Source organism: Fibroporia radiculosa (assembly GCF_000313525.1).
Source record: "Fibroporia radiculosa TFFH 294 genomic supercontigs, scaffold591, whole genome shotgun sequence".
In the NCBI taxonomy this organism is placed as follows: domain Eukaryota; kingdom Fungi; phylum Basidiomycota; class Agaricomycetes; order Polyporales; family Fibroporiaceae; genus Fibroporia; species Fibroporia radiculosa.
This window is the reverse complement of record NW_012133224.1, coordinates 129,104-152,836: the sequence shown is the minus strand read 5'-3', so window position 1 is coordinate 152,836 and position 23,733 is coordinate 129,104. Positions and strand designations below refer to the sequence as shown.

Sequence of the window (23,733 nt, the reverse complement as noted above, 5' to 3'; positions counted from 1 at the left end):
CGAACATCCACCCGTGGTTCGCGAACCAGTCCATCGACGAGGCGGCCGGGTGGACATGGAACTTCTTCGAGACCATCAATGTCGATCCGGCTAAAAGCCTCGCGAACAAGCCGCAGTTCTGGGTGGGCGAGACCGGATGGCCTACGGTTCGTGTCCGGTTGATTGTGCGCTGCGTCTTGCTCATCTCGGGGGTGACGCGCACTAGAATGCCACAGATGCGGCAAGCATGAGTGACGGGCCGTCTATTGCCTCTCCAGCCAACCTACAAGTTCGTCGTGCTCGTTCGTCGTGCTCAATATGTGTTCACGCGTCCGCCTAGACTTATATCGAGGACTTTGTATGCGAGTCCAATACCAACGGGACCATGTATTTCTATTTCGAGGTACGCCGTTGCGGCTAGCGTCGAGCGCCCGGGAGATTCTGATTGCTTGTGTAGTTCGCAGACGAACTCTGGCAGGAGCGCGAATTTGGCGGGGTCGAGGTAAGTTGGATGGTGCTCCATGGGCGCAAACGTATGCTGATATGGTCTCGTCGCTGTGCAGGGATTCTGGGGTATCTTTAACTTCAAGTAAGTGTATTCCGTATCGACTTCTCTCGCAGCTCCTGAGCTCGTTTGCCAGCCGGACCCTGAAGCCCATTACTTTCCCCAAGTGTACCATCTCTTGAGGATAGACATACCCCCCCACCCCCCCAGCGCCCAATCCATCCCTACCCAAGCATTTACCCAGCCCGTCTTTGCATCCACGGACCCGCATGAACAGACTCTTGAACGTTGATCTTTCGCATTCACGCCATCACCCCATGTATTTCTCGGTACATTATTACACTTTTGGACGATATTCACGACTCCCATTTTTTTGTCTTCCGTGTACTTTAACCCTATTTGGTTGGGTACATGTTAATATAGTACACGACTCTATTATGCCTTGGGAGTCTGTCGCGGTTGGCGGTGGCCTCTTGGCTTTCCGGTGGTTTGGACGGCATGATCCAAATGAGGACGCCTTGCGTCGATGCTGCCACGGTCTCGATCCTGCGTTCTGTAAGTACTTAGTGCGCGTGCCACAAGCAGTGGCTTGAAGCAAGTCACTCCGCCCCGGGCCAGCAGAGAATTGTAGCAACTGAGGTATGTCCTCGCCTTCTCCTGGGTGGGCTCTCAGTGACGCGTATGTCTTCCTGTTTGACTCATCATGATATCCTCCCAAACATGCTCGACGGGTGTTTCCGTTCGTGAATGCCCGCAACACGATGTCCCAACGCTGCCCTTTCACTGTGACACCCATAGCCTAGCAGAGCTGCTTTAATCCGTTCGCAGTACGACGTTACGCGGTGCTGTGCTGGTGCGCCTGTTTGAATTCGCTCTCTGTCCATAAGCGGGCTTGGTGCCCTATTTTCAGTTTTCTCTCTGTCCATAAGCGGGCAGGACTTTGAAGGTACGACTCGTTGCTACACGCCTTTGCATATGGCCATGCGTAGTCTGGCCTCGTTGCCTGCAACCTTGCCAGTTGACGGGGTGCGACAGCTGATTCTATCTTTTCTCCTGCTAGATATTTCCTCCGCGTTGGAGGCTATCCAGTGTGGTGCACTGAAGAGAGTCCTATGTCACCGTGTGGTGCAGTGACTGGTGCGTGTCATTGCTGCGGGCAGATGGGCGAGAACTGAGCCCGAGTCGGCATAGTGTGCTCCAGACTGAGAGCGCCCGTGTGGTCTTCCGCCCCTTCTCATTGGACTTGTGTCGTTTTGACCGTTGCGGATGGAACTGGATCATTTTACTTGCATATTTATGCATCAGTGTGCCGAGTTTTATCCTTCAAACGTATTGTCTGCCACACACACACTTGCTTTGGTCCAGCGCCGATCCCGCTCTTGACTCCCTCCGGTCGCACGTCCCTAGTTTGTCCACCGAACCGCCGAAAGGAGGCAGCATTCTAAAACGAATCCGCCCACTGGTAATCCTCCGCGCAGTTAAATCGACGTATTCTCCATTTCAGCCATCTGTCATGCGCGGCGGCTATGTGCTTCTCCTTTTCGCTCGTATACTTATGGCCGTGAGTCCCAATGTCTCGCTGGTCCCTCATCCTTCATCCAACTTTCGTGGCAACGCCAGTGGGCTCTGAACCAATCTCGCTATGTCTAACGCGCTCAATATAGGCGAAATCGCAGACATCTTAACTTCCATGTAGGTTACGAGTCATTTTGTGTCAATACAGAAAATTGACCCCATTCGTTCACTTCCAAGTCGCGTCAGCAGTTATCTGTCGGCAGTAATATTCGGTAAGTTTAGCTCGATTTCCTGCAATGGACGACTACCTATCGTACCCTCAGCTGCCATTGTCTACGAGAAATGTCTTACCTCGGGCAGAGTTTTGGAGCAAATGTTTTCGAGCCGACGCACATCGGTGATTCTTCTACTGTTGAATGAGCTGAACTTCGTTGCAATGGCCATCACCAACGCTCTGAGTGTTTATCTCGTGGACACTCGTCAAGTGGGTTTGAATTTTGCTTCCTACTAGTCATTCTCGCGTCTGATTGCATGATTGTAGAAGTACCATCTTGATCTTGTTATAAGTGTGAAACTTATTATGTTTTTCTAGCTGTGTAGGTACTATGATCCTTGTATTGGGCATAGACATCGTTGGATTCGGTGTCACTGCTGGTGCGTTCAAAATCGTAAAATTCATGCACGGCTTAATCACTTGCTCCTACTGCAGCTGTTGCCACACTTCGAGTGTTTGCTCTGACTGGGAAGAATTGGTGGATCTCTGGATTAACCCTTGTCCTTGCCTTGGTACCTGTAGCCACCAACCTGGTTCGTGACATGCTGTACTGACCTACCTGTTGACACTCAGAGCCATTTCTGACAGTTTCAAGACACAGTGTCGTCGATTGGCAGCAGTTATGTGCTATGGGTTCCTGCCTGCCAAATGTCCGTGACGATGTCGGAAGCGATGGCTAATAGGTGCGCGCATTGGCGCATATAATCCCCTCTTCTTCGAAATTCTCATGCTCCATAATCATTTTACAGATGTACGCCGTTTGGTTGTGCGTGCGATCCTCAGTGTTCCTGATTTCCCTTACTCGTAGTTGCCACCGCAACTCGAATATGCGCCATCGGAAGCGACGCCCTCGTCGTCGCGTCGGCATGGTATTATCTGTACCATGCCGATAAAGCCAACTCGAAGATGCTGTTGAGCAGAAGCATCATCTCGTATCTCATTTTGAGAGATGGTACGTGAGTTTTCCGAAGAATGGACACTTCGTACTCATTATCATGGTTGTATGGCGCCCAGGCACTATATACTTCATGTACGTGGAAACACCTCGAAATGGTAGTTCGGATGAAATTGACGGCGGAAATTATAGTGTCTTCCTCGTCCTGAACGTCATCAACATTGTCGTGTATTGGCAAAACGGCTGGGTAGGCACAATGAACTCTTATGCTTGCTGAACTCATGTCAGCCATTAGGAGGTCGGAAGTGTACCAATCTTTGTCCTTCCGTGGGTCGCAACACTTACGAGCTGAATGTCTTCGATCCTAACTGTGCCATGTGTCAGGATATCTGCAATACTCACCACTCGTCTTTTGCTTCACTTGCGTGAAGCATGCTCTGCCGATGTCTTTTTCGGGTCTTGCGTACCGTCCTTCGTCCACGTCCAGGATGCCAAGCAGGAACAGTCGGAACAGCGGACACTGGAGTTTGCCGCTGTGGCGCCTTCTATCCAGTTGAGCACAAGCAGTGATATTGAAATGACTCGAGGAGACAGCAGAGACCTGCATGATCCTGAAGAGATCTCATAGATGGGTCTCGTTTAAGAAAGGATCTGAAATGGAATAGTGAAGACGTAAAGTTCTGGTGAGTACTATGATTGTTCATGGCTCATCTCGACCTGAACAGACCATGTGCGGCCAATTACGTCTAGCTGTATTCGATACGTCCACTGCCCGTGATCTCAGCTGTCCTACCCGCTATCTCGTTCACGCAGTGTGTCCAGCCTTGCCTTTCTTGTGACACATGGCCAGGGAACTTCCGAGTCACCTCTGTGCATCCGAAGTATATATATATCTAGGTTTGGGCAGTTGGTCTGACAATTGAATGAGGAACTCGGATGCTAATCTTCAAAAATCGAATTCGCTTCCTCTCCGTCACATTTCTGGCAGATTGATAGAAGGAAGCCGAGCTTCTCGTTTTGGTGTTGACGGTCAGCTGCCTGGTCTGGGAATGGGGTTAGAGATGTCGACACGACGCTTGTTAATAGCTACCTCCCCCAGCTTTCAGCTTCATCGTGGATACGTGAGTGTACAAGTTTAGGTATGCCGCCGCCTTGACAGCAACCATACAGGTTCCGTACTGAGATGTTGGTATCAGAGATATCACAAATGGATGCACCCCACCGTGGCTTTGCCCCAGAGCTCTGTGACCAGATCATCGATTACCTCTGGGATGATCGCAGTGCTCTCGCTGCCTGCGCCCTCACATGTCGCGCCTGGCTTCCGAGAGCGCGTTTCCACACTTTCTGTTGTGTCAAGGTTGGGGGTCCGGTTGAATTCATGCGCTTCAGCCGACTCCTCGATGCGTCTCCGAGTGTTGCGTCGTTCGTTCGACGCATTGTGGTCGTAAGCAGAACAAAATTGGATTGGTGGCCCAAGTCTACTCCCACCCGCGTCGACCGAGAATGGCCTTTGCTGGTTCGAAACCTTCCCAAGGTGGAGGATCTCGAGCTAGTGAAACTATCAATCGACGCGCTGTCGAACGAAGCCGTCAAACTGTTACCTGGGCTGCTTTCGATCGTCCGGATACTGCGCCTGGAATCTTGCACTGGCTGGACAAGAGTCGACTTGCCCCGCTTCTTATCTTCTGCCCTCAGAATGAACGAACTGCACCTCCTTGACGTTAGCTGGCAGCCCAGCATCCATTTTGATTATCGTACGCCGAATGGAGCAATCTCCCCCAAGTCGGCGACAGGCTCCTCTATGCCCGCGGAAGGAGCCAGGATTGAAGCTCTGAAAGTGACTCTGTATGACCGCAAGGTTGGCGCTTGGATCCTTACAGGCCCGTTCACCCTCCAAATCAGCCAGCTGTTTGTGGGCCTGTCTCCAGGTGAGGAACGCATACCACGGGAGCTCCAAATGTTCCTCCTTCGGGCGGGCGAAACCTTGCGACACCTCGTCCTCTCCTACGGCTCGCACACCCGACCCTTCGACATGTCCGAGTCAGTCCCTACCGTCGCCGCATCGACCGAGAGCCTGAGCATCGCACACAACCCTCGACTGGAATCCCTGCATTTTGCCTTCGTCGAACCCGGATGCACGTACACGCACCTGCTCGGTTTCTTGCGAGGCGCCGCCGACACCATCCGCGGCATACCAGTTGATGCGCACCGCGCGCTCTGTCGTCTGCGAATAAGCGTCTGGGCCCATCTGGTGCTCGCACCCGCAGTGCCTGACCCAGAGCATTGCGGGGGGTGGACGCATATCGACCGGGCGCTGGAGGCATTTATCCGCAACAGGCCGGACGCAAGAGTCACAATAAGTATACTCAATCCGGATGCATTCAGTATAGGTTTCCGCAACGGGGGCGAAATGTTCAACAGTCTTGAGGATGTGGTCAAACGACTGCTGCAACGCCTGCCCAAATTCCAGGCACAAGACCGAGGGTATCTGACCCTTGTTCTCGGTGACAGATGGGGCCGCGATGGACAGTTCGGTGGTGGAATTGTTGACAAGACATATGAACGGTCCTGGAGGTTGCCAATCACCGCTGGTGATTGTTACTCTTTGAGGTTCAATAATTATGATGATGAACTTGTTAGGAGTTACTTCGCACTCTGATACGGTGCACCGTGAACTTGTACTGGTCTAACGGTTAATTTGGCTTACTGTCGGTGCACGACCTGGTCATGCATCTTTGTCTCCCATGCAAACAGCCCTTGGCTAGCTCAGTGAGGAAGGCCCTATTCGCGATCCGACAATTGGAACGTGAGAGAAAGAAAATCATCAAATTACATAAAACACTAGTACGACCGTAAGAACATGAGACATTATACGACATGCATCTATGACAACAGGGATCTACTACGGAAACAGCGAATGACAAAAACATAACAATCATGACGTTGTGGCTTGCGCGAATGCAATAGCGATTGTCTGCAAAAGATAAATTTAGTTTAGAAGAGCTTCAGAGAGAATGCTACATACCTCCGAGTGGCTAAGCGACAGGTGGACCTTCGAAACACCCTTGCTTTCAGCGGCGGATTGCGCCTCACCATGAAGAGTTACCATGGGCACTCCAGCAGCATCGGGAAGAATCTCGATATCCTTCATAGGGGCAGCGGCACCTTTCGACGAGACGCCAAGCGACTTGAACACCGCCTCCTTACCCACCCAACGCGCCGCAAAAGAGGCTGCAGGAGATGGCTGCGACTGGCAATACGCGATCTCTGCATTTGTAAAGTTGCGCGAAACAAACGTCTCGTTCCAGGACGGGACAGACGAGATGAGCTCTGCACGACAGGCCGTCAGCGCTAGCGGTTTCTTCAGATGGGATTCCAGCTTACCCTGGTCCACTCCAACACCTGCTATCGAATCCTTCCCGAGGATACCTGAGACCGCCTGAATATGTGCACTGTCGACGGGGTATTGGGTGGAGAGTTTGGACGTATATGCATAGCTACCCGTCTTCGGATCGAATGATGCGCGGGCTAGGGGATTAAGTAACACGGACGCCTCGATATCTTTTGTATATGGCGGGCCCTCTTTCACTTTGACAAGGGACTGGGTAATCATCATTTCGCTCATTGCCTTGTATGCCAACCGCGCCCGTAGATGGTTCTTGACCTTGTAAGTTTTGTATACAGAAGGCTCAAGAGCACCGAGCAGGTAGCGTGGATTGACGATAAGGCATGTACCGCCAACTTGCCCGAAGCCGAAGGAGGACTAATCATTGTTGAGTCTCATTTTAGCATTTTGTGGCCATATAAAGACTCACCATGATACCCGCGCGTATACCATCGGTATGAATAGACTTCGAAGGAAACATCAAGTACGTATAATCTCGGAAGTGAGAGTCAACGTTACTAAACAAAGGTAATTGTCAGCTGAGATACACATCAAAATAACGCAACATACTCAGCATTGTGGTTACCGGGAACAATACCGCTGTGAACACTTTGAAGAAGGCCGGCAAGTTGCCACGCAGCAGATCCACCTTTTGAGTGACCGCACAGACTCTTCTGGGCCATAACAGGAACAGCATTCCCAGTCGTTCTTGAAATATTGCCGAAAACGTCATTCCAAACGTGTGTCTCGTTTGCCTCCTATCAAGAAAGTGAGCTTCAGCAAAGGAAACTAGTTTTAGCACTTACGTTCGCGCCTGTGCCCGTTCCATGAAGGGAAAGCACGCCGATGTCATCCGCTGTCAAACCCCATACTGCCAATGCGCGGCGAAGAGGAGCAATTCTTGGGTCTACATCGCGTAACATTCCATATGTGGCCAAGGCATCCCTTTCCTGCTGCACTGCCTCCTTTTCGATATCGGCTATGCGGCTAGATACATAACTCTCGTCGGTGTCTTCAGCTTTGCTCTTTCGGAATTCGAGCTCTTCTTGCAATAGTTGGCGTTCATTGGCCAGCCATTGAGAGATCTGATTGCGACGGAATGCCAGCTGGCGCGAACGATACGCAACGTCGAGGATAGGCAATGGGTGTTTGGATGGCACTTCTCTTGCAATCGTCAAAGCACCTTGTCCCGGAGCAGGAATCGATCGCCCTGCCTTGTCGCTGAACCAAGATGTCAGAATGCATTTTATTGAATATTAATAATTGAGCACTCACGTCGATGTAGAGGTGAATGCGACAACGCCTCGAATGGGGCATCCAAGTTCAAGGGCCGTCCGCGCACTCATTAAGACGTGGACACCAGTACCTTGCGCTTCCATGAACTAGGTTGAACACGTAAGTGAACCCAGTTACGCCTTAAAGCATAACGGGGTACGTACTCCTCCACGGGTAGTAGTTGCGGGACGAGACATCTCCGTTGGCTCACGACCCATGGCGAATTCAGTCTCAGAGTTACTCGTAGCCTTCATGTTTGCGAATTCATACGAGCCTTCCTCGCTGAAATCGTCGAAGCCTCCCGCGAGCATTACCTTCGCTTTTCCGGATAGAAGCGTGTCACAAGCGATCTCGACCGATTGCAAAGCAGTGGCACTGAAGATATGTCAGGACAGACAGAGCAGGCGTATACACTCCCACTCACCATGCGCCCACAGGAATTTTGACTGGTCCGCAAGATGAAAGTAGCAACAAATTCACCCAACCCGCTGTTGTATTGATGAACCTACGACGATATCGATCAGAATCATTCCAGTTCATATCGATGTTTCCCACTTACGTCTCCTGTAAGATGTCGTTCTGCACATCTTTTTCGTCCCTGCGATCTTTGAACATCTTCGAGAGACTCTCCATACCACCCATACCACTCCCAATGCTAGTGCCGACTTCTGAAGGATGCATATGCTGGTACAATTCGTAAGGATCAGTAATCCCTGACATGTTTAAGGCATCCGCCGCAGCGACCAATGTCCACAAGGTTGTACGATCGGTCTGTGAAATGATATCTGCTGGAACACCGTAACGACCGGCATGCCATCCAGTAGGGACTTGCCCCGCAACCAGGCGATTGAACTTGAACGCCTTCGGCACCAAGATACGTGCACCCTTCTTCAGCTTGACGAACCACTCGCCGCCTTCGACGGCCCAAATATCACAGCTGTCCCCGTGTTCATATTTGAACTTGTCTGCCTCGATTTGACTCGCCTCGAAAGGCTCAAGATCGTGCGACAATTCAATCTCCTGATTGAACGTCTTCTTCTTGGGATCATATCCGCGGAATAATTCCGGCTCTGAAACACCGTTAAGAACATACGAGAGCATATATGCGCAACAACTCACCAATTAGACGAATACCCGCGTGGGAGAGGATCTCCTTCTCGTATCGACTCTTGACATCCTTGTCATCCACGGGCTCACTTGTCTTAGCGTCGACCCAACCAACATAAAGCGAGCCATCTTTCAGGCGACCATCGAAGTGCTTGATATGTCCCATCATCCAGGCCATTTCGATGCAGCCCTCGATAGTGAACTCGCCACGTGCTTCCATTTCCCATCGAGTACGAGAGCTACCCCAAGGGCCCACCTCGCCGAAACCGGTCACGACGACCACCTGATCAAGGTCCAGCAATCCTCGGAGCTGGGAGACATCGGACAACGATTCGGATGCTTCCAAATGCGGGAATTCGAACTTGAAGTTGGCACGAGGTGTCACGTTGACAGTCTGGAGAACACGTTCGGCCTCACCGCCATTGATAATCTTGAAATCGGCGGCGTTATCCCTAGCTATGGCGCGGCGCAATTCACTCTTTTTGTTCAAGTTCAGTCGGATGCGAGTGGTAATTTCTGCGAGGTCTGGAAGTCGATCCATGCCACCATTTAGATCAGCCCATATCGGTTCAACTTGCGTGATGCTGAACAGAAGCGGATGCATGAGGCCCAATAAATTGAAGGCCATCTCTTTCGCTGAGAACGTCCTGACGCCGTGACTCTCGACTTCATGTGCAACCATGTTGGTAGCATCCATAAGGCCCGTCCCACGTGTCCATCTAATAAGCAAATGTTATCAGTTCGTGTCTGACAAGACGTAGAAACGAGCGTACCCAATGACAGCGCCAGCAAGGCAAAGATATTCGCCCCAACTTTCAGAATTCCAACGATTGAAGAGCGTCTCCAAGCCCACCTTGGACTCCGAATACAGCCCGTCGTTTCCAAAGAGACCGTGGTTAGGTGATAAAGGAAGGACAACCTGCGTAGGCCGTGTCAGAATGCGACGCGACGCTTTCTTGACCTTTACAGCGCCTAGTAAGCGGAGGAGGTTGACAAGCATGATACGGTGTGCCAATTCAGACTTGTCGTCCAGCCCATCTATCTCGCGACCATTTTCGGGGACGGCTGCGAAAGGGAGGATATAATCCAGATCCAAACCGAGTGACGAGTAGATGTAATCGACAATTGCCTCGACGTCTTGCTTCGAACCCTGATTGAATGGAACTACCGTCAGAGCCGATCCTTTGCTACCGAAGCGCTGGAAAACGCCTTGGTAATATTCCACAGTTGATCGGTTGTATCGAGACGTCGTGATAACGACATGGGCACCACCAGATAGAAGACCCTTGAGAACCTCCACGCCTATCGAGCCTTTGCCAACACCAGTAAGAAGTGCATTCTTGTCCTTAAATGTTGTTCCCGAGGTTGCAATTTCGTGTAGGATGTCGAGATAAACACCTGTTAGATTGCTGCTATACTCCCAGGTCGTTCCAACCTTCCGCTTCAAGTGCAGAAGTGGAACCTTGTCAGCGGTCACGGCAGCAATCCCCGACACCTGAGGACGAAGGAATTGTGAAGATGATCGGCGAGTACGCGGCGCTCCTGGACGCGCTCGGGACTCTGGCCGCTTGCGAAGTGAACGCACGACGCCCTCATACAGCGCCTTAATCCGGTTCTTCTGCTCCTCACTGATTTCAGGCTGCGATTTCACCACGTTCCACAGCTTCAAAACATCATCTTGAATCTTCTGAATATTTGTGGGAGCCGAAATTGTATCACCACTTGCCATCTCCTCGACGTAAGCCTCCAACTTGCGCACGTTTTCCCGAACAACTTCCGAATAAACTATGTCGCCTTTAGACGTGACCTCCGTGTGCGGAGCGGTCGGGAACGTGACTGTAAATAGTATGAGCATCAAAACTTGTCGAAAACACTAAAATATTACCATCTTTATAAAGGGGCGGATGCCCGACGACTTCGCGACAGTTGTCAATGAGTTGCTGTCCGAATTGTTTGGCCAGTCTGTACGTCTCTCCACGACTAGGGTCACATTTGTCAATGTAGTACTGCATATACGTCACCAATTCCGGATCGGCACGGTTCATAATCGCAATGCAGCGAGCGGTGATTTCCCGGTCTACAGTGGTGAGCCGGCCAAAGATGATGTCGTAGAACATCAAAAGTGCATCTTGACGAACCCAGTTCCAAGAAGAGTCGAAATGACGTGCTTTCAGTGCATCGAAGACGGGCTGAATACCGTCAATATACGTATCGCCGTGCTCCTTGCTGATGGCATCCAGACGCGCTTGGAGCGATGCAGAGCTGGCTTTTGCTACTTCGAATTTCTGCTCCCCCGCTCGAGAATCGCGCTTGAGATACCGCATGTACAGCTCAACTTGCTGTGAGACGAACCACTCTTGCTCAGCTTGGAACTTGAGGAACTCTTCGCTATTGATCGTGGCTCCCCCAGCGCCTCCTCCACTTGCGCCGCCCGTTGCAGCTGAAGACAGCGCGATTCCGGAACGCTGCGCGTAAGCAGCGACCACCGAGTCCAGCCACGTCTTCGCCTCAGCCTCCGACCCTAGGCGCTTAGCTGGCTCTATAGTAGTTGCAAGCAACAGCACGCCGTCGGCACGAGAAGGACCAACTCCCCAAGACTTCAACAAGTAACTCTTGATAGCAGACATATTGAAACCACCGGGCATTTTTCCGCCAACCATACGACCTACAAGACCAGAGGTGTATTTTCCCAATGAACCAGAAAAACCAACTCCCAAAGCAGAGCCAAGCTCCTCGAGAGGAAGTTCTTCGCCTTTCTCTGGCGCAGAAGCAAATTCGAGTTGCAAGTCGCCCAAGATTTCGTTCTGGAGAGTGGACTTCCCACCAGAGAGATCCTTGAGAGACTTCGAGAGAGGAATTTCGTCGACCTTCTTCTTCAGCTTTTGCGCGACAATGACGCTCAGGACCTCAATTGCCTTTAATGGAACATCTTCGATGCTAGCGGCTGCCGCAACAGGTGCTACAGAAGCAGCGATAGGAGCAACAACGGCTTGCGTTGGCGCCGGCGCAGCATCCGCAACTGGAGGTTCGACCTCAGTCTCAGGAGCATTGGCTTCGTCTTCAAATTGATAGTACACCTCCTTGACGTTTTTCGAATGGCAGAGGATAACACGGGCACGACTTACAGAGTCGTCCTGGACCTCATACTTGGCCTTCAGGGTTCTCGAAGCCATTCCAGTGAGCGTTGGCGAAGGACCGATCTCAATGATCCGTTCGAAGTTATAATGCGTGAAGAGGATATCTTGCGTCTCTATCCAACGAACCGGTGACGCAAATTGATACGCGAGAAGTTCAACTAGCGTAATATACGCCAGCTTCTGGCGCTGCTCGGGAGCTTCCCAGTTCTCTTGGTCCCATTTTCGTAACACTTTGTCCAGCTTGACGGATAAGGTGCGATCGTAGATCAACTGCACGTAATCCTTTGATACTTCGAAAGGCTTTGCTATCAGATTCGGCACATATTTGCCCACGAGTGTATCCGGGTTGAGATGCGCAGCATTGATCTTCTTCGAAAGATCTATAAAAACGAAGTTAGACATACGCAGAAAGATCTATACTATACATACAAGTGCGGAAAGGCATTACTCCTGCCCAAAGGTAGCGAGAATGGAATGGGACGTCGATCCCGGGTAGAGGGATAGTGGCGAAGCCTCGCTCCAATTTGATATGACCCTCAGCTTCCTGCTGTTCTTTCGCTCGAGTGAAGCATGAGTCAATGATTTCACGGAGCATTTCCTTGACTTGGTCGATCGTAAACTTCTCCGTCAACTATGAAAAATATTAAAAATCCGCAATAGGGATGGAAAACAGCCCAGTTACCTTTGCAATATCAATCTTCTCCATCTTCAAATAGTTCAGAACGTTCGTCATTGTTTGTAACGCGACGAGTTCACCCGCACAGACATATTGTTGGCCCTGCGCAAATTAATCAGATAGGATAAATGCTGAATCCCAAAGACAGCTTTCGTACCTCGACGTTGAAGTTAACAATTTCAAGGAGACATCCCGTCCGCTGCGCAATGTCGTCAACAACCTCACGAAGGGCGGCATCGTTGAACGTCTTTGACACACGGCTAGGGTTCACAGCACACATAGCGTAGTTCGACCTATTCTGAGAATCGCGCTCGACCGCGCGTTGCATGGTGATACCACGATAGAAAACAATATCCACGAGCGATGCAATGGGTACGACGTCGGCGATGGAAGCAAGGGCAGAGTATTCGCCAAGCGAATGGCCCGCGAATGCGGCACCTTGCTGAACGAGTCCCTTAGAGCGCATGTCCTCAAAGGCAGCGCGCTCGGTCACCACGAGAGCGATTTGCGCAAACTGGGTTGCAAAGAGCAATCCCGTCGGGTGGCTGAACGTGTACCTCTGCGTACGGACATTGATGTCTCCGAAGAGAGGGAGCGTCTTGACGTTTCCGTCCTTATCCATGGTGTCGTACGTCATGTCCATGTACCGTTGACGAATGGCTTGACCCTTGATGCCACCAAAGTGGATCGTCTTCTCCTTGGGATTATCCTTGACGATCTCAACGATTGAAAATCCATAAACTGCAGTAAGGTGGGCGTCGGCCACATCCCACACAGAGCGAGCCGCCTGAGAGTTATTGTACAAGTCCATTCCCATGCCAGGCTCTTGAGAACCCTGACCCGTGAAGACGTAAACGGTAGTGGGCTGCGCAACCTCGGCCGTGCCTTCCAAAACTTTCTCTCCTCGAGAGTTTGACGTCTCAACCTTGACGACGATGTTGCCATCTCGCATGCCAGCGTGCCTAATCTTCACAGTAAGTTCATCCTGGGGCAGAACCATACCAACAAACGAGACGTCGTATCTGGAAAACTATATCAGCATCAATAGACATCGGTAGGCAAGAGCTTAACTTACGCCACAACGCGGTTTGGTCGGCCCTGAGCAACGACTGTCTCAACATACCGGCGGGTCGCCGCGCTAGACCACATGCCATGAGTAATGGTACCAGGGAGTGAAGCATAATCCGAGAAGTATGGGTTGACGTGGATGGGGTTGAAATCGCCCGAAGTGATGGAATACGGTTCATTCGTGGCAGGAGAGCTGAACGTGGTAGGAGCTGTGGGAGACATGGTGTAGCCATCATTTGCCAACGGACTCAACAAACCCTGCGGTTGGCCGTGACGTTGGATGTAAGCAAGAACAGGATTGCCGCGGCTATCGTCCTGAAGGAAATCGACCGACCCGACCTTTACCAAGCGCTTCAACTGATCACGAACAAAGACATCCCCAGACACGCTGACCGACTTGAAGCATGTCTTGTTGCGGTATGTGACCTCGGACTTGATGCGGAAAATCAATCCCGTACCTGCCTGAAGAGGTTTGGTCTCATCGTCCCACTCGAACCACTCCTTCGACTGCAAGACACCAACAGCGGCTTCGCTGTTCAGATCAACGAGATAGTCGGGCTCCTCAATCAGCTCGAACGTGTTGTCGAAGTCGGCGAATCGCCCCCGGTACAGGAAAGCAGATGTGACTTCAATGATAGGCTGACCATCTCGTCTGACCATGCCCTTGACCTTGACGACCTTACCTGCATCGCTGTTAACAACTGAGATTATCTTCGCTTCCGCTCTACAAACGTCGCCGGCCTGCAGCGGCTTGGCGTCAGGCAAAGCCCGGAATCCATTCGAAAGATGAACAAGTTTCAACAGGTCCCCATCAATCGCGGCGGGGAAGATAGCTTTCATAATAGCCTTTCGGAGAAAAGGCACTGTTAGCGTTGTCAGACAAAATCTTGCAACATCATACCTGCCAGCCCGTCACGATGGCGAAATCCATAGGTGCTTGAACGGCGTCGGTCCGCGTACTCTTGAAATCCTCCCCGTCATTCCCGACAACTGCGCAGAAAGTCTCAACCTCCTCGGCCTTGATTGTAACCTCGGGTCCCACGAAAACCTCCCGCACGTTTATTTCAGGTAGCACCTCGTTATCGCCGAACCAGAGACGCCAATAGAAGTCCTTGATACGCTTGTTGCGGTCGTCGGCAATCTCATGAATGGGGGCAAAACCTGTCGATGGTTTGTAGATAAATTTGAGACGAAGGGGCACGGAAACATCACGACGATCTTCAAACAAGGTGACATCAATCAAGTGAGTCTGCTCGTCGTACTCAACTTCGACAGCCTTGAAATTCGGCTTGTGCTCTCCGACAGAACGCGCGGCTCCATAAATCGAAACGCTGACCGGCGCGCCCTCATCATTCTCGATGACAACCTTCTGGCCCTGGCGGGGGGCGAACAAGCGACGAATGGGGTTATCAACGTAGGAGGTACCTTGCACGACAGTCGTAGAGGTGAGCAGAGCCTTGAGCCAACTCTGCTCCGGACCGGCGAGCGCCTCCAACCACGACGACGTATCCGGAAGTGTTGTGCCAACCTTGTACATTACATCACCGTCCTTGACGCTGGACTTCACACCGAGAGCTTCAACCCTAGGAATGTGAGCTGGGCGGGGGCTGATGTAATCAATAGTCGGAACACTGCTTAGATCGCCTCCATAAAGGCGCTCCGCGAGCTTCTTCACCAACAGTGCAGTGATATTGTCGAGCATTTCTTTCACCGGCTCATCCTTCTTAGTAGAGTGCTTGACTGCGACAGGACCCTGTAAAATACACACACGCTGAGGATCTTGATCGAAGACCGCCTCGATGTCTTCCGCAGCCCAGAGGGAGTCCTATGCAACTATGAGCAACAACAAATACAAGATGCATCTCGTCCCTTACCTTCTTGAACCAGACTTCAAAAGTCGCATCAAGCACCGGAATGAAAGGCACAGGCTTCTGGCCAGGGCGCTGGGAAATAGCGAGGAAAAACGCCTTATCTTCTGAAGCAAGCAGTTGCTCAGTAGCAAGCGGATACGTCTTGAAGAAAGACTCGACGACGTCATGAGGTTTGTCAAGGGAAGAATATGACTGTAAGATGGATGCCTTCGGACCACTCCCATTCACGCCAGCAAAACGCTCCTCCACGCGCCTCAACCAGTCTCCAGTGAGATTCCTGAGTGACACATCCACCCAGCGCTCCTGATGCGAGACATACATAAGCCTGATCAGACGCAAGACCACCTCCTCATAGGTCATATCCGCGATATCTTCAACGACAGTGCCGTCCTTCTTCCAACCAAACCAAGGCTTCGCGAAGTCCTTGTTCAGTTTGGCAATGACCTCTCCACGACGCTCAGCTAACCATGCAGCACGCTTCTCCTTGGGAAGTTTGAACACGGTATTGTCGAACTCCTTCCATAGTTTGACAGCACGCGTGGCGACTTTGTGAATAGGCTCCCCGAGCTCAGACTGCACGGTCAAAATACCACCTGTTTCCTTGGCATACGTGCCTTCCCATTGTGCGTCGTCGACCCCGCGAGCGGCAACGATCAAGTCCTTCACCGATGAGCTAGTGTGCGCTTCCTTCGCAACCATCACGCGGCTCGCAAAGAGGAATCCATCAAACGGCATAGGTTGCACTCCATACTTCTCCACGGACCAGTCGCCGGTAAGATAAGGCCACACGTCGTCGGCACCGCCGAAGCCAGATCCCGCAACGAGAGAGATATTGCTGTGCTGACGAATAGCACCATACGTCGAGAGGATTGGTTGATGGAAATCTTCACATGAGTGATGACCACCAGCGCGACCACCCGTCCACTGCATAATAATAGGGAAGTCAGGGTTGGCAGCCGCAATGTTGACAACCTGACGAATTCCATCCACAGAACCAGGCTTGAATGAGACGTGACGAATGCCTGCAGACTTGAGACCCTCGATGATCTCAGCAGCTTTCTCTGTGCTAGGGATACCAGCAGCAACGCAGAACCCTTCAATTGGGAGTCCCTCCCTGCGCATTTCCTGCCATAGAGGGAATTGGAAGCTAAATTGACGAGGGTTGATGTACAACGAGTTCAACGTCAAACCAACCCCAGCTGGAATCTTGCTCTGAATTTCGGCGACCTTCGCACGCAGGGCTTTCGGGTTATAGTGACCACCTCCAGCGAGCTCGACGTGATAGCCAGCTGAGAGAACGGCGGCGACGAAACCTGCCTGAACTGTAGTGGGCGTCATACCGGCAACCATAATGGGAGGCTTGCCGAGTAGACGCGAAAACGGAGTGTCGATGTGAATGGTGCCGTCGCTATACACCCATCATTGTTAGTCTTTATATTCCATATCTGCACCTGATATTCGCATACCTCGTCTTCACCAGGCCCGGCATGAACTCCTTGCTCCACCATGATTCGCGACGAACTGTCTGCGCGTCGAATAGCTCAACAACGCCCTTCGTCTTATCACCCGCAACGATGACACGGACACCCCGACCCTCCAGGTTACGCGCCGTGAGAGGACCAATTCCGCTCAGAGCGCCGGGACCAAAGTCGATCGCGTGCGTAGCGGTATCGGGAAAGTTTGTTGCTGTCGCCCAGTGGATGGGAAGAGTGAAAATCTGATCGCAGAGCGCCCGCGTTAATGACGTCGTGAGCGTCCGAAGATCAGAGCCTGAAGGTAAGTTTATTCGTCAATGTGACTACACAAGAACTAGACAGATACTGACCGTTCTCAGTATGGTACACAGGGATTGACAAATCGTTCTTCGCCCACAGTTCCTGACCCTTCAAATCTTCGGAAAACATCTTCTCTGTCGCCCCCTGAAGATACTCGCTGTGATATGGAACGCCGATAACTAGGAATCGAACCGAGAACACCGGCTTGCGTTGCGAGAACGGGATTTTGCTCTGGTCGAGACCGCTCGGCGCGCGCACTTTCCTCAAACTTGTCACCAACCCGTACAAAGCGCGGGCGGGGCCAGTCACAACAAACGCCTTCGGTCCATTGTACAAGGATACTTGCAGCTGCGATTTAGCTGGCAGGTGTTGATTCGTCTTCTTGATGTGTGTTTCCAAATCCTTCAGTGGTAGACCCGTCACTGACAACATGGGACTCGGTACACCCTCCCCGCCTTCGATGGCGTCCTGCACAATACTAGGCTCCAAAGCCAGCACAGGGAACGCCTGCTGTCCACGATATCCACAGAAAAACAGCCACTTCATTGCCTTTCGCGAATTCTCAAAGAACGACTCCAAGGTGGAAGATGCTGATATTACGACAGCCGACACAAGACCCTGCGAGTGACCGGTTGCACCGTGTAACCGCGTTCGCAGAGCCTGGGGTGACATGTTCGTCGCCCGACAGACTACGAGGTATTGGGCGAGTTGCGTGAGCCCAATTAGAGGAAAGGAGAGGGGAACGGACGCAAGATACGAGATGGGTGGGCGCGCGGTCGCGCCGGACAGCCAGGAAAAGACGTCCATTCCGTACGCATAGTATGTCGACGATGCATGGTCTACTGCAAGGGGAAGCAAGACGTGCTGTGTTATTTCGGAAATGAAGGAAGCGAGATACGGCTTGTAGGTGTCGTAGAGGTTCTGCAGCTCGTCGAAGTATACTTCATTTGTGCCTTGGCCGCCGAAAATCGCGTATGTAGACGCGTCATCTGCTCTGAAAAGTGCTGGGGAAGGGGAGCGGGGTATGGGGGAAACCTGCTTGGCCTCTAGGACAGCGACGGCTTGTATGTAATTTGAGATTACGGACTTTCGCACGTCGACATCGAACGCAGCGGCGATGGTGTGCACATCTTTTTGCAACAGATACGAGTTGACAAAATGCTCTAGAGTCTTGAGTAAAATAGTGGTGGGGGCTACGCCCGCATCTACGTTTTGGGCAACGAAGCCAAGGAAACGGGCGAAAAGTTCTATAGTCGCCTCTTTTTCATTATCATACTGCGCCTCTGCAAATGTTCTTGATGCGAACTCGTCGCGAAGGATCTCGGCAGCGGTCCACTCGCTACATTCGGATGAAATGGGTATGGAGACCTACGCATACAATGCATGTTAGCAATTGCATAGCAGTATGTGTGAGGTCAATGAGTGAAAAAAAGTCGGCCGCATATAATCGGTTTCAAAAATGCAGCAACGAAGTGCATATAGTGGGTCTGACGACCGAACAGAGCACCAACGCAATAGATGCAACGGAAGGCATATGTACTCACTCTAATGGGGCCCGACTGAACAAGCAAAGGACGCGTGCCGCTGGTAGGCACACTCGTAGAAGGAGACATCGTCGGAGTCGTCCTCGGAGTGAAGACAGAGGCGTCGATGTAGGAAGGACACGCCAGCAAACAGGATGGTTTTATAAAACTGGCCCCACTCCCCAAAGAAAGTCGCGGGCGTCTATTCGCCCCCGTTCTATCCAGAAAGGCAGTTGCGTCTGGGGCGTCTGTGGTTGCTGCCGTGTCGCGACCCCAGGCGACCCCATCGATAACTTCGAAGCCTCATGTCTGCTGCGTGTAACTTGCATAAAATCACAATGTTTGCTTCTGCAATGGGCCTACGTTGACTCGAAAGCATTACTTTGGCCTTTGGCTTATGAATGAGCTCGTCACTCTGATAGACCTCAGAGTATGAGACATCAGGATTCAGCCCCACCGAAACTCGACCTCGACAGGGCGCGTTACGTCCCTGTGCGCCCTATGCATGCCCTCCTAGCCGGCTCATATTGTGTTTTAGAAGCCTCGCATGCATGTCATTATCTATTTCGCGATCAGAATCCATGCCTCGCGACATCCTCGAGACCCTTCAATCGCCTGGCATCATTATTCACAAGGAATCATACGCGACCATGTAACTTAGGTGATGTTCCAAGACTTGTCTTCACGTAAGATACATACCGCTCGACTTAGAACTCGATCATCTCACTAATTGGCGATAATGCGAAATTTATGTTTGAGTCAGCACACGTAGGGGACACCGAGGTCCACGGCGGTTTCCCCACAAGCCTGATTGCTGTATGCCCCACAGGTATAGATTGCAGAGAAATATGGTGGTGCTGGGGTGCATTCATCAGCCTTGCGATTGGTAAGTACACGTATTTCCCCAACTCGCTCTTAGCCTTGGGGATGTCATCCAAATGATTCAACAACGCTAGCGTCCGCGTACCTAAACGCTCGGGCCTGTCCCGGAGTAACGCCTCGGCATCTCGCAATCAAGCAATTTGACGGACCTGCAGAGGTGTTTGGCGTATTCAATATAATTTTGATTCGTCATAGATGTACGTACCTTTCCCGTCTCGACCTCGAACACCCATCCAGTGACCTTCGTCTCTGGAAGTATGAGAGGATTTTCCTTCAAGAATTTGACGTCATCTCGGACACTCTGGTCGAGGTCACTGAACTCTAGGAAATTGATCTCATTGACGGCTTTCAATGCGGTGTCCGCGGGATCGGATTCTGTAACGATAGATTGTAGCTGGGGAGTCGTGAATAGGAGCATCCCGCAGCCCGTGTGGTGAAAGACCGCAATTTCGCGCGTGCCAAGCAAACGCTGCGATATGATGATGCTACGAAGGGCATCTTTACTGATAAAATATATGAATATGCATCGTTGATGGAAATATTAGCACCGGTACTCACGCGACCCCACCAGCATTGCGAATAATGTGCGCGTCGCCCTCTTTAAGGCCTAATTGAGCGAAGGGACTACAGTGTAGGATCAGCGACGAATCAGAAAGGTTGTAAAGCTGTCTGACTTCAAGCGAGCGTCCATGCAGGTCACTGCATGACTTGTGAGCATCTTAGCCTTCTGAGAATATTACATGTATCGAGCTTACCTATCGCGAGCTTCTTGGCCGGAGGTATGGCCAGCGAGCCTTTGTCGCCATAGTCGGCAACATATGACTCGTTGGACTTTGAGAACTCAAGATGAGCAGACATATTAGGAGTGATAGGCCGCCAGTAGGTCTCGGCTGTGTTCACGGAGGGCGAGACGAGATCTTCGGACGACGGAGACTCTGCCTGCGAGAATAAGACATGCCAGTCAGCAGGGTCGGTCGAAGACGTGAGATACGTGGAGGATGATGAGAAGTGACGAATCAACTTGGCACAAGGGTGACGACAATAGACGGGTTCCTCACAGGCTCGATTTGTGCAGAACTTCGTCAGATGATTCGTTCATATGCGGAAACAGATCGAACACATGACAGTAAGGGAGGACAGACATTGGTATCTGGTGTCTTTGTTGCGCACAATCGCGCAGTGTGAGGCGCACTGACGACAAGGGTAGGTGCTCTGTACAACAGAGAGGAAGCACGCTTGAGGTGGTTGAACCCGCCATTGTACAATCGTCGCAGGAGAATTTGCATAACCCTTCCAGCTCGGGAGCTTTTCTGTAGGTACAGATGTCAAGATGACGGAGCAGACGAGGACGTGCACTGAGCGGCAAGTCACAAGCAAAAATTACGGGTAAGTCGGCATCGGCGTCAGATTTGTTCGTAGGATCGAGTCAAAGCCAAGGATCGAGATCTTTATACTCCCTGTATAGCATTTGACAAGAATATTCCAGGGAATGGTTGAGGGGGGAGATATGATTACAACTAGAAGCTACGGTAGTCTATATATCCCATCTAAATAATCTGCCAGATATGTTCTAACAATCATGCGAGGGAGAGATCCATGCCGCACCCGGACTACGTAACAGTATCTGCAACATTATTTGTTGCTGCGACAGCATGTCGATGGGCAAGACCTCAAGTCTACTGGCCAAATTGCCTCCGCGGAAGTACTGGCATCCAAAAAGCGCAAATGCCGTCGAAAAATGTCTGAGGGCGGAAGGGCGCGCTGATTGTAGCACAGACAGCTAATATCTCCTCGAGCAAGTTGCATCACCTATGACTCGCGATCTGCCTCGCGTCCCCACAGAAGTCTATGTCCGCGGTCGGCAAAGCCTACCTCATCCGTTCTCCAGCCCTTATCGTCCAATTCCTGCTTGAAAGCACCGAAATGTTGGCGGGTCCACGCATGGGAGCTAGCTAGCGCAACCTGCAGCTCCCCTGTTCTAGAACTCCATGGAGAATCTAACGACGAAAGTCGCGACTCTAAAAGATCGTGGCGAAAGCGGGCAGCATGCAGGATTGACCGAAGCGTGTCATCGGAGGTGGCATCCGGGTGATAAAAGACCGTTATTGGCTTTTCGGAAGGGGATGCAGAAGGATACAGCAGGTATTTCTCGGTCTATAACATTGGACAAATCAGCTAATTAAATTGCCATGCAAAGGACAACGGACCTGGAATTCGCTCGTACACATCTCCCACAGAACCGGTTCTCGATCAACATCGCCCCCGATGACCTCCGTCACCCTAGGCGCAAGTTCCACGAATCGGTCATTCTTCCTCTTGAAGAACTCACCAAACGCTCCCGTCTGCCTCGATTCCTCTATCTCCCTCAAGGTGTTCACCTTGCCCGTTGCTGCCTCTCCGTCCTCTCGCGCGTACTCGCGCGCCAGCAGACTGAGCCTGGGTAGCGTAAGCGCCTCGAATTTCGCATCGCGCATCATAAACATCGTCGCAGTCAGATGGAGGGGAGTGAGAGCAAAAAACAAGGAGTAGAGATAGGCGGGAGAATGGGAGACAGTTAAAAGCCCAATACCAGCTGCATAGCCACACAGCTGTGCGATTGATGTTTGCGATTCGTCCTTTGCCGCGACATCGCCTACATTCCCTTGAAGAGAGAAGTAGCGAACCCATTTGATATGCGTCGTAAACCAAACCTAGGAATCAATGTGATCAAATTGGGTGCAGGAGGCGTACTTGATGTAATTACCGCGTATCCAACAAGTTTGAAGATGTTTCCTCCAGCTGGAGAACGAGCCAGTCAAGATCAGAAAATAACATGTAACAAACTCGTCTTAAATACCTGCACACAGCAAGAAATTTCCAGGTGTCGGGGTGATGAGCAGCGTTGCCATCTGGAGGCAGCTTCCAATAGCCACGATCCCCTCCCCAAAAAGGGTGAACGACTTGGGATGGCTGTCAAAGTACGGCGAAAACCTGCGTATGAAGAACAGCTTGGCTACTTCGCCCGCACCATCCTTGATGATCCACTGTACAGCTACTGCACCGAAGATACTGCCCTCCGCACTGACGCCGACGGACGTTAGCAGCGCTTGATTGCAGAGCACTGAAACGACCGTCCCGAACGTCGTTTCAAAGAACTGCAGGGCGTGGAAGCGCAAATACCTAATAATATCAATATATCATGGCAAGAAAACAGTGATTGCAAGACTGAGCTTCATACAGAGCGGCTATACAAGCTAAAGACTCACGAAGGGTGTACAGACTGCGGGTAGTTGGTCGGCAGGAACATCTGGCGCAGCCACGACGTAAACTTGCCCACAATTGAGTTGGTCGTCGAGGTAGTCTGTTCCTCCCCCCGCTCCTGCAGTGCTCCCGACATCTCATGCCACTCTTTCGTGATACCGCTCTCCGTCCACGAGACATGACACTCCCTGCCTCCGACGCGTTCTATTGCGAACGGACGCGACTTCGTATCGAGCACGTCTAGATGCGGTGCGTCTGCCACGACTTGCTTCTGCGTCCCAGACGTTTGGTAGTGTCGTCCTGCGAGAGGGCGAATGACGGACGCTGGGGCGAGGGCGAAAATGAGTGAGGTCGGGCGCGGAGCGCGTGGTCGTAGCATACGACAATACATAGCGTAAAATATCGCGTGGGGACTTCTAGAACGAGCCGTCTATGGTCTGATTCTGCGCAAAAGTCGGCATGAGAGCCTGGCAGTGATGCAGAAACTTAGAAAGCTTACAGGAGCTCTGGCTTTCCGATTATACGACGAGTGTCCGACTCTAAAAAAACCTCTCCGACCCGTTACCCAAGCTTCAGATAAAAGTGCGATGTTTCTCTACCAGCCAAAGACAGGTATCCATGGAACC

At 51.5% G+C, this 23,733-nt stretch overlaps 3 protein-coding genes across 3 annotated transcripts; 2 read left to right on the top strand and 1 right to left on the bottom strand.

The window, feature by feature from the left end:
* Nucleotides 1-2,126: 2,126 nt before the first annotated feature.
* On the top strand, nt 2,127-3,796 carry FIBRA_01339 (uncharacterized protein; the record flags this gene model as incomplete). Its single annotated transcript, XM_012323216.1, has 12 exons — nt 2,127-2,176; nt 2,249-2,271; nt 2,323-2,483; nt 2,541-2,565; nt 2,627-2,653; nt 2,709-2,806; nt 2,862-2,956; nt 3,023-3,039; nt 3,082-3,225; nt 3,288-3,415; nt 3,464-3,495; nt 3,553-3,796. 12 exons carry the CDS (start codon nt 2,127-2,129, stop codon nt 3,794-3,796), a joined length of 1,044 nt encoding a protein of 347 aa, XP_012178606.1.
* A 579-nt stretch (nt 3,797-4,375) lies between these two features.
* On the top strand, nt 4,376-5,858 carry FIBRA_01338 (uncharacterized protein; the record flags this gene model as incomplete). Its single annotated transcript, XM_012323215.1, has 2 exons — nt 4,376-5,759; nt 5,809-5,858. 2 exons carry the CDS (start codon nt 4,376-4,378, stop codon nt 5,856-5,858), a joined length of 1,434 nt encoding a protein of 477 aa, XP_012178605.1.
* A 245-nt stretch (nt 5,859-6,103) lies between these two features.
* FIBRA_01337 (uncharacterized protein) lies at nt 6,104-23,498 on the bottom strand (the record flags this gene model as incomplete). Its single annotated transcript, XM_012323214.1, has 30 exons — nt 6,104-6,142; nt 6,194-6,498; nt 6,553-6,931; nt 6,984-7,071; nt 7,124-7,311; nt 7,360-7,774; nt 7,829-7,935; nt 7,993-8,203; nt 8,253-8,333; nt 8,388-8,898; nt 8,948-9,654; nt 9,709-10,771; nt 10,821-12,452; nt 12,502-12,703; nt 12,755-12,850; nt 12,906-13,770; nt 13,824-14,662; nt 14,718-15,641; nt 15,691-17,095; nt 17,154-17,457; nt 17,513-18,830; nt 20,073-20,370; nt 20,426-20,491; nt 20,542-20,566; nt 20,623-20,806; nt 21,740-22,021; nt 22,075-22,557; nt 22,611-22,645; nt 22,704-23,026; nt 23,113-23,498. 30 exons carry the CDS (start codon nt 23,496-23,498, stop codon nt 6,104-6,106), a joined length of 13,761 nt encoding a protein of 4,586 aa, XP_012178604.1.
* Nucleotides 23,499-23,733: the final 235 nt, after the last annotated feature.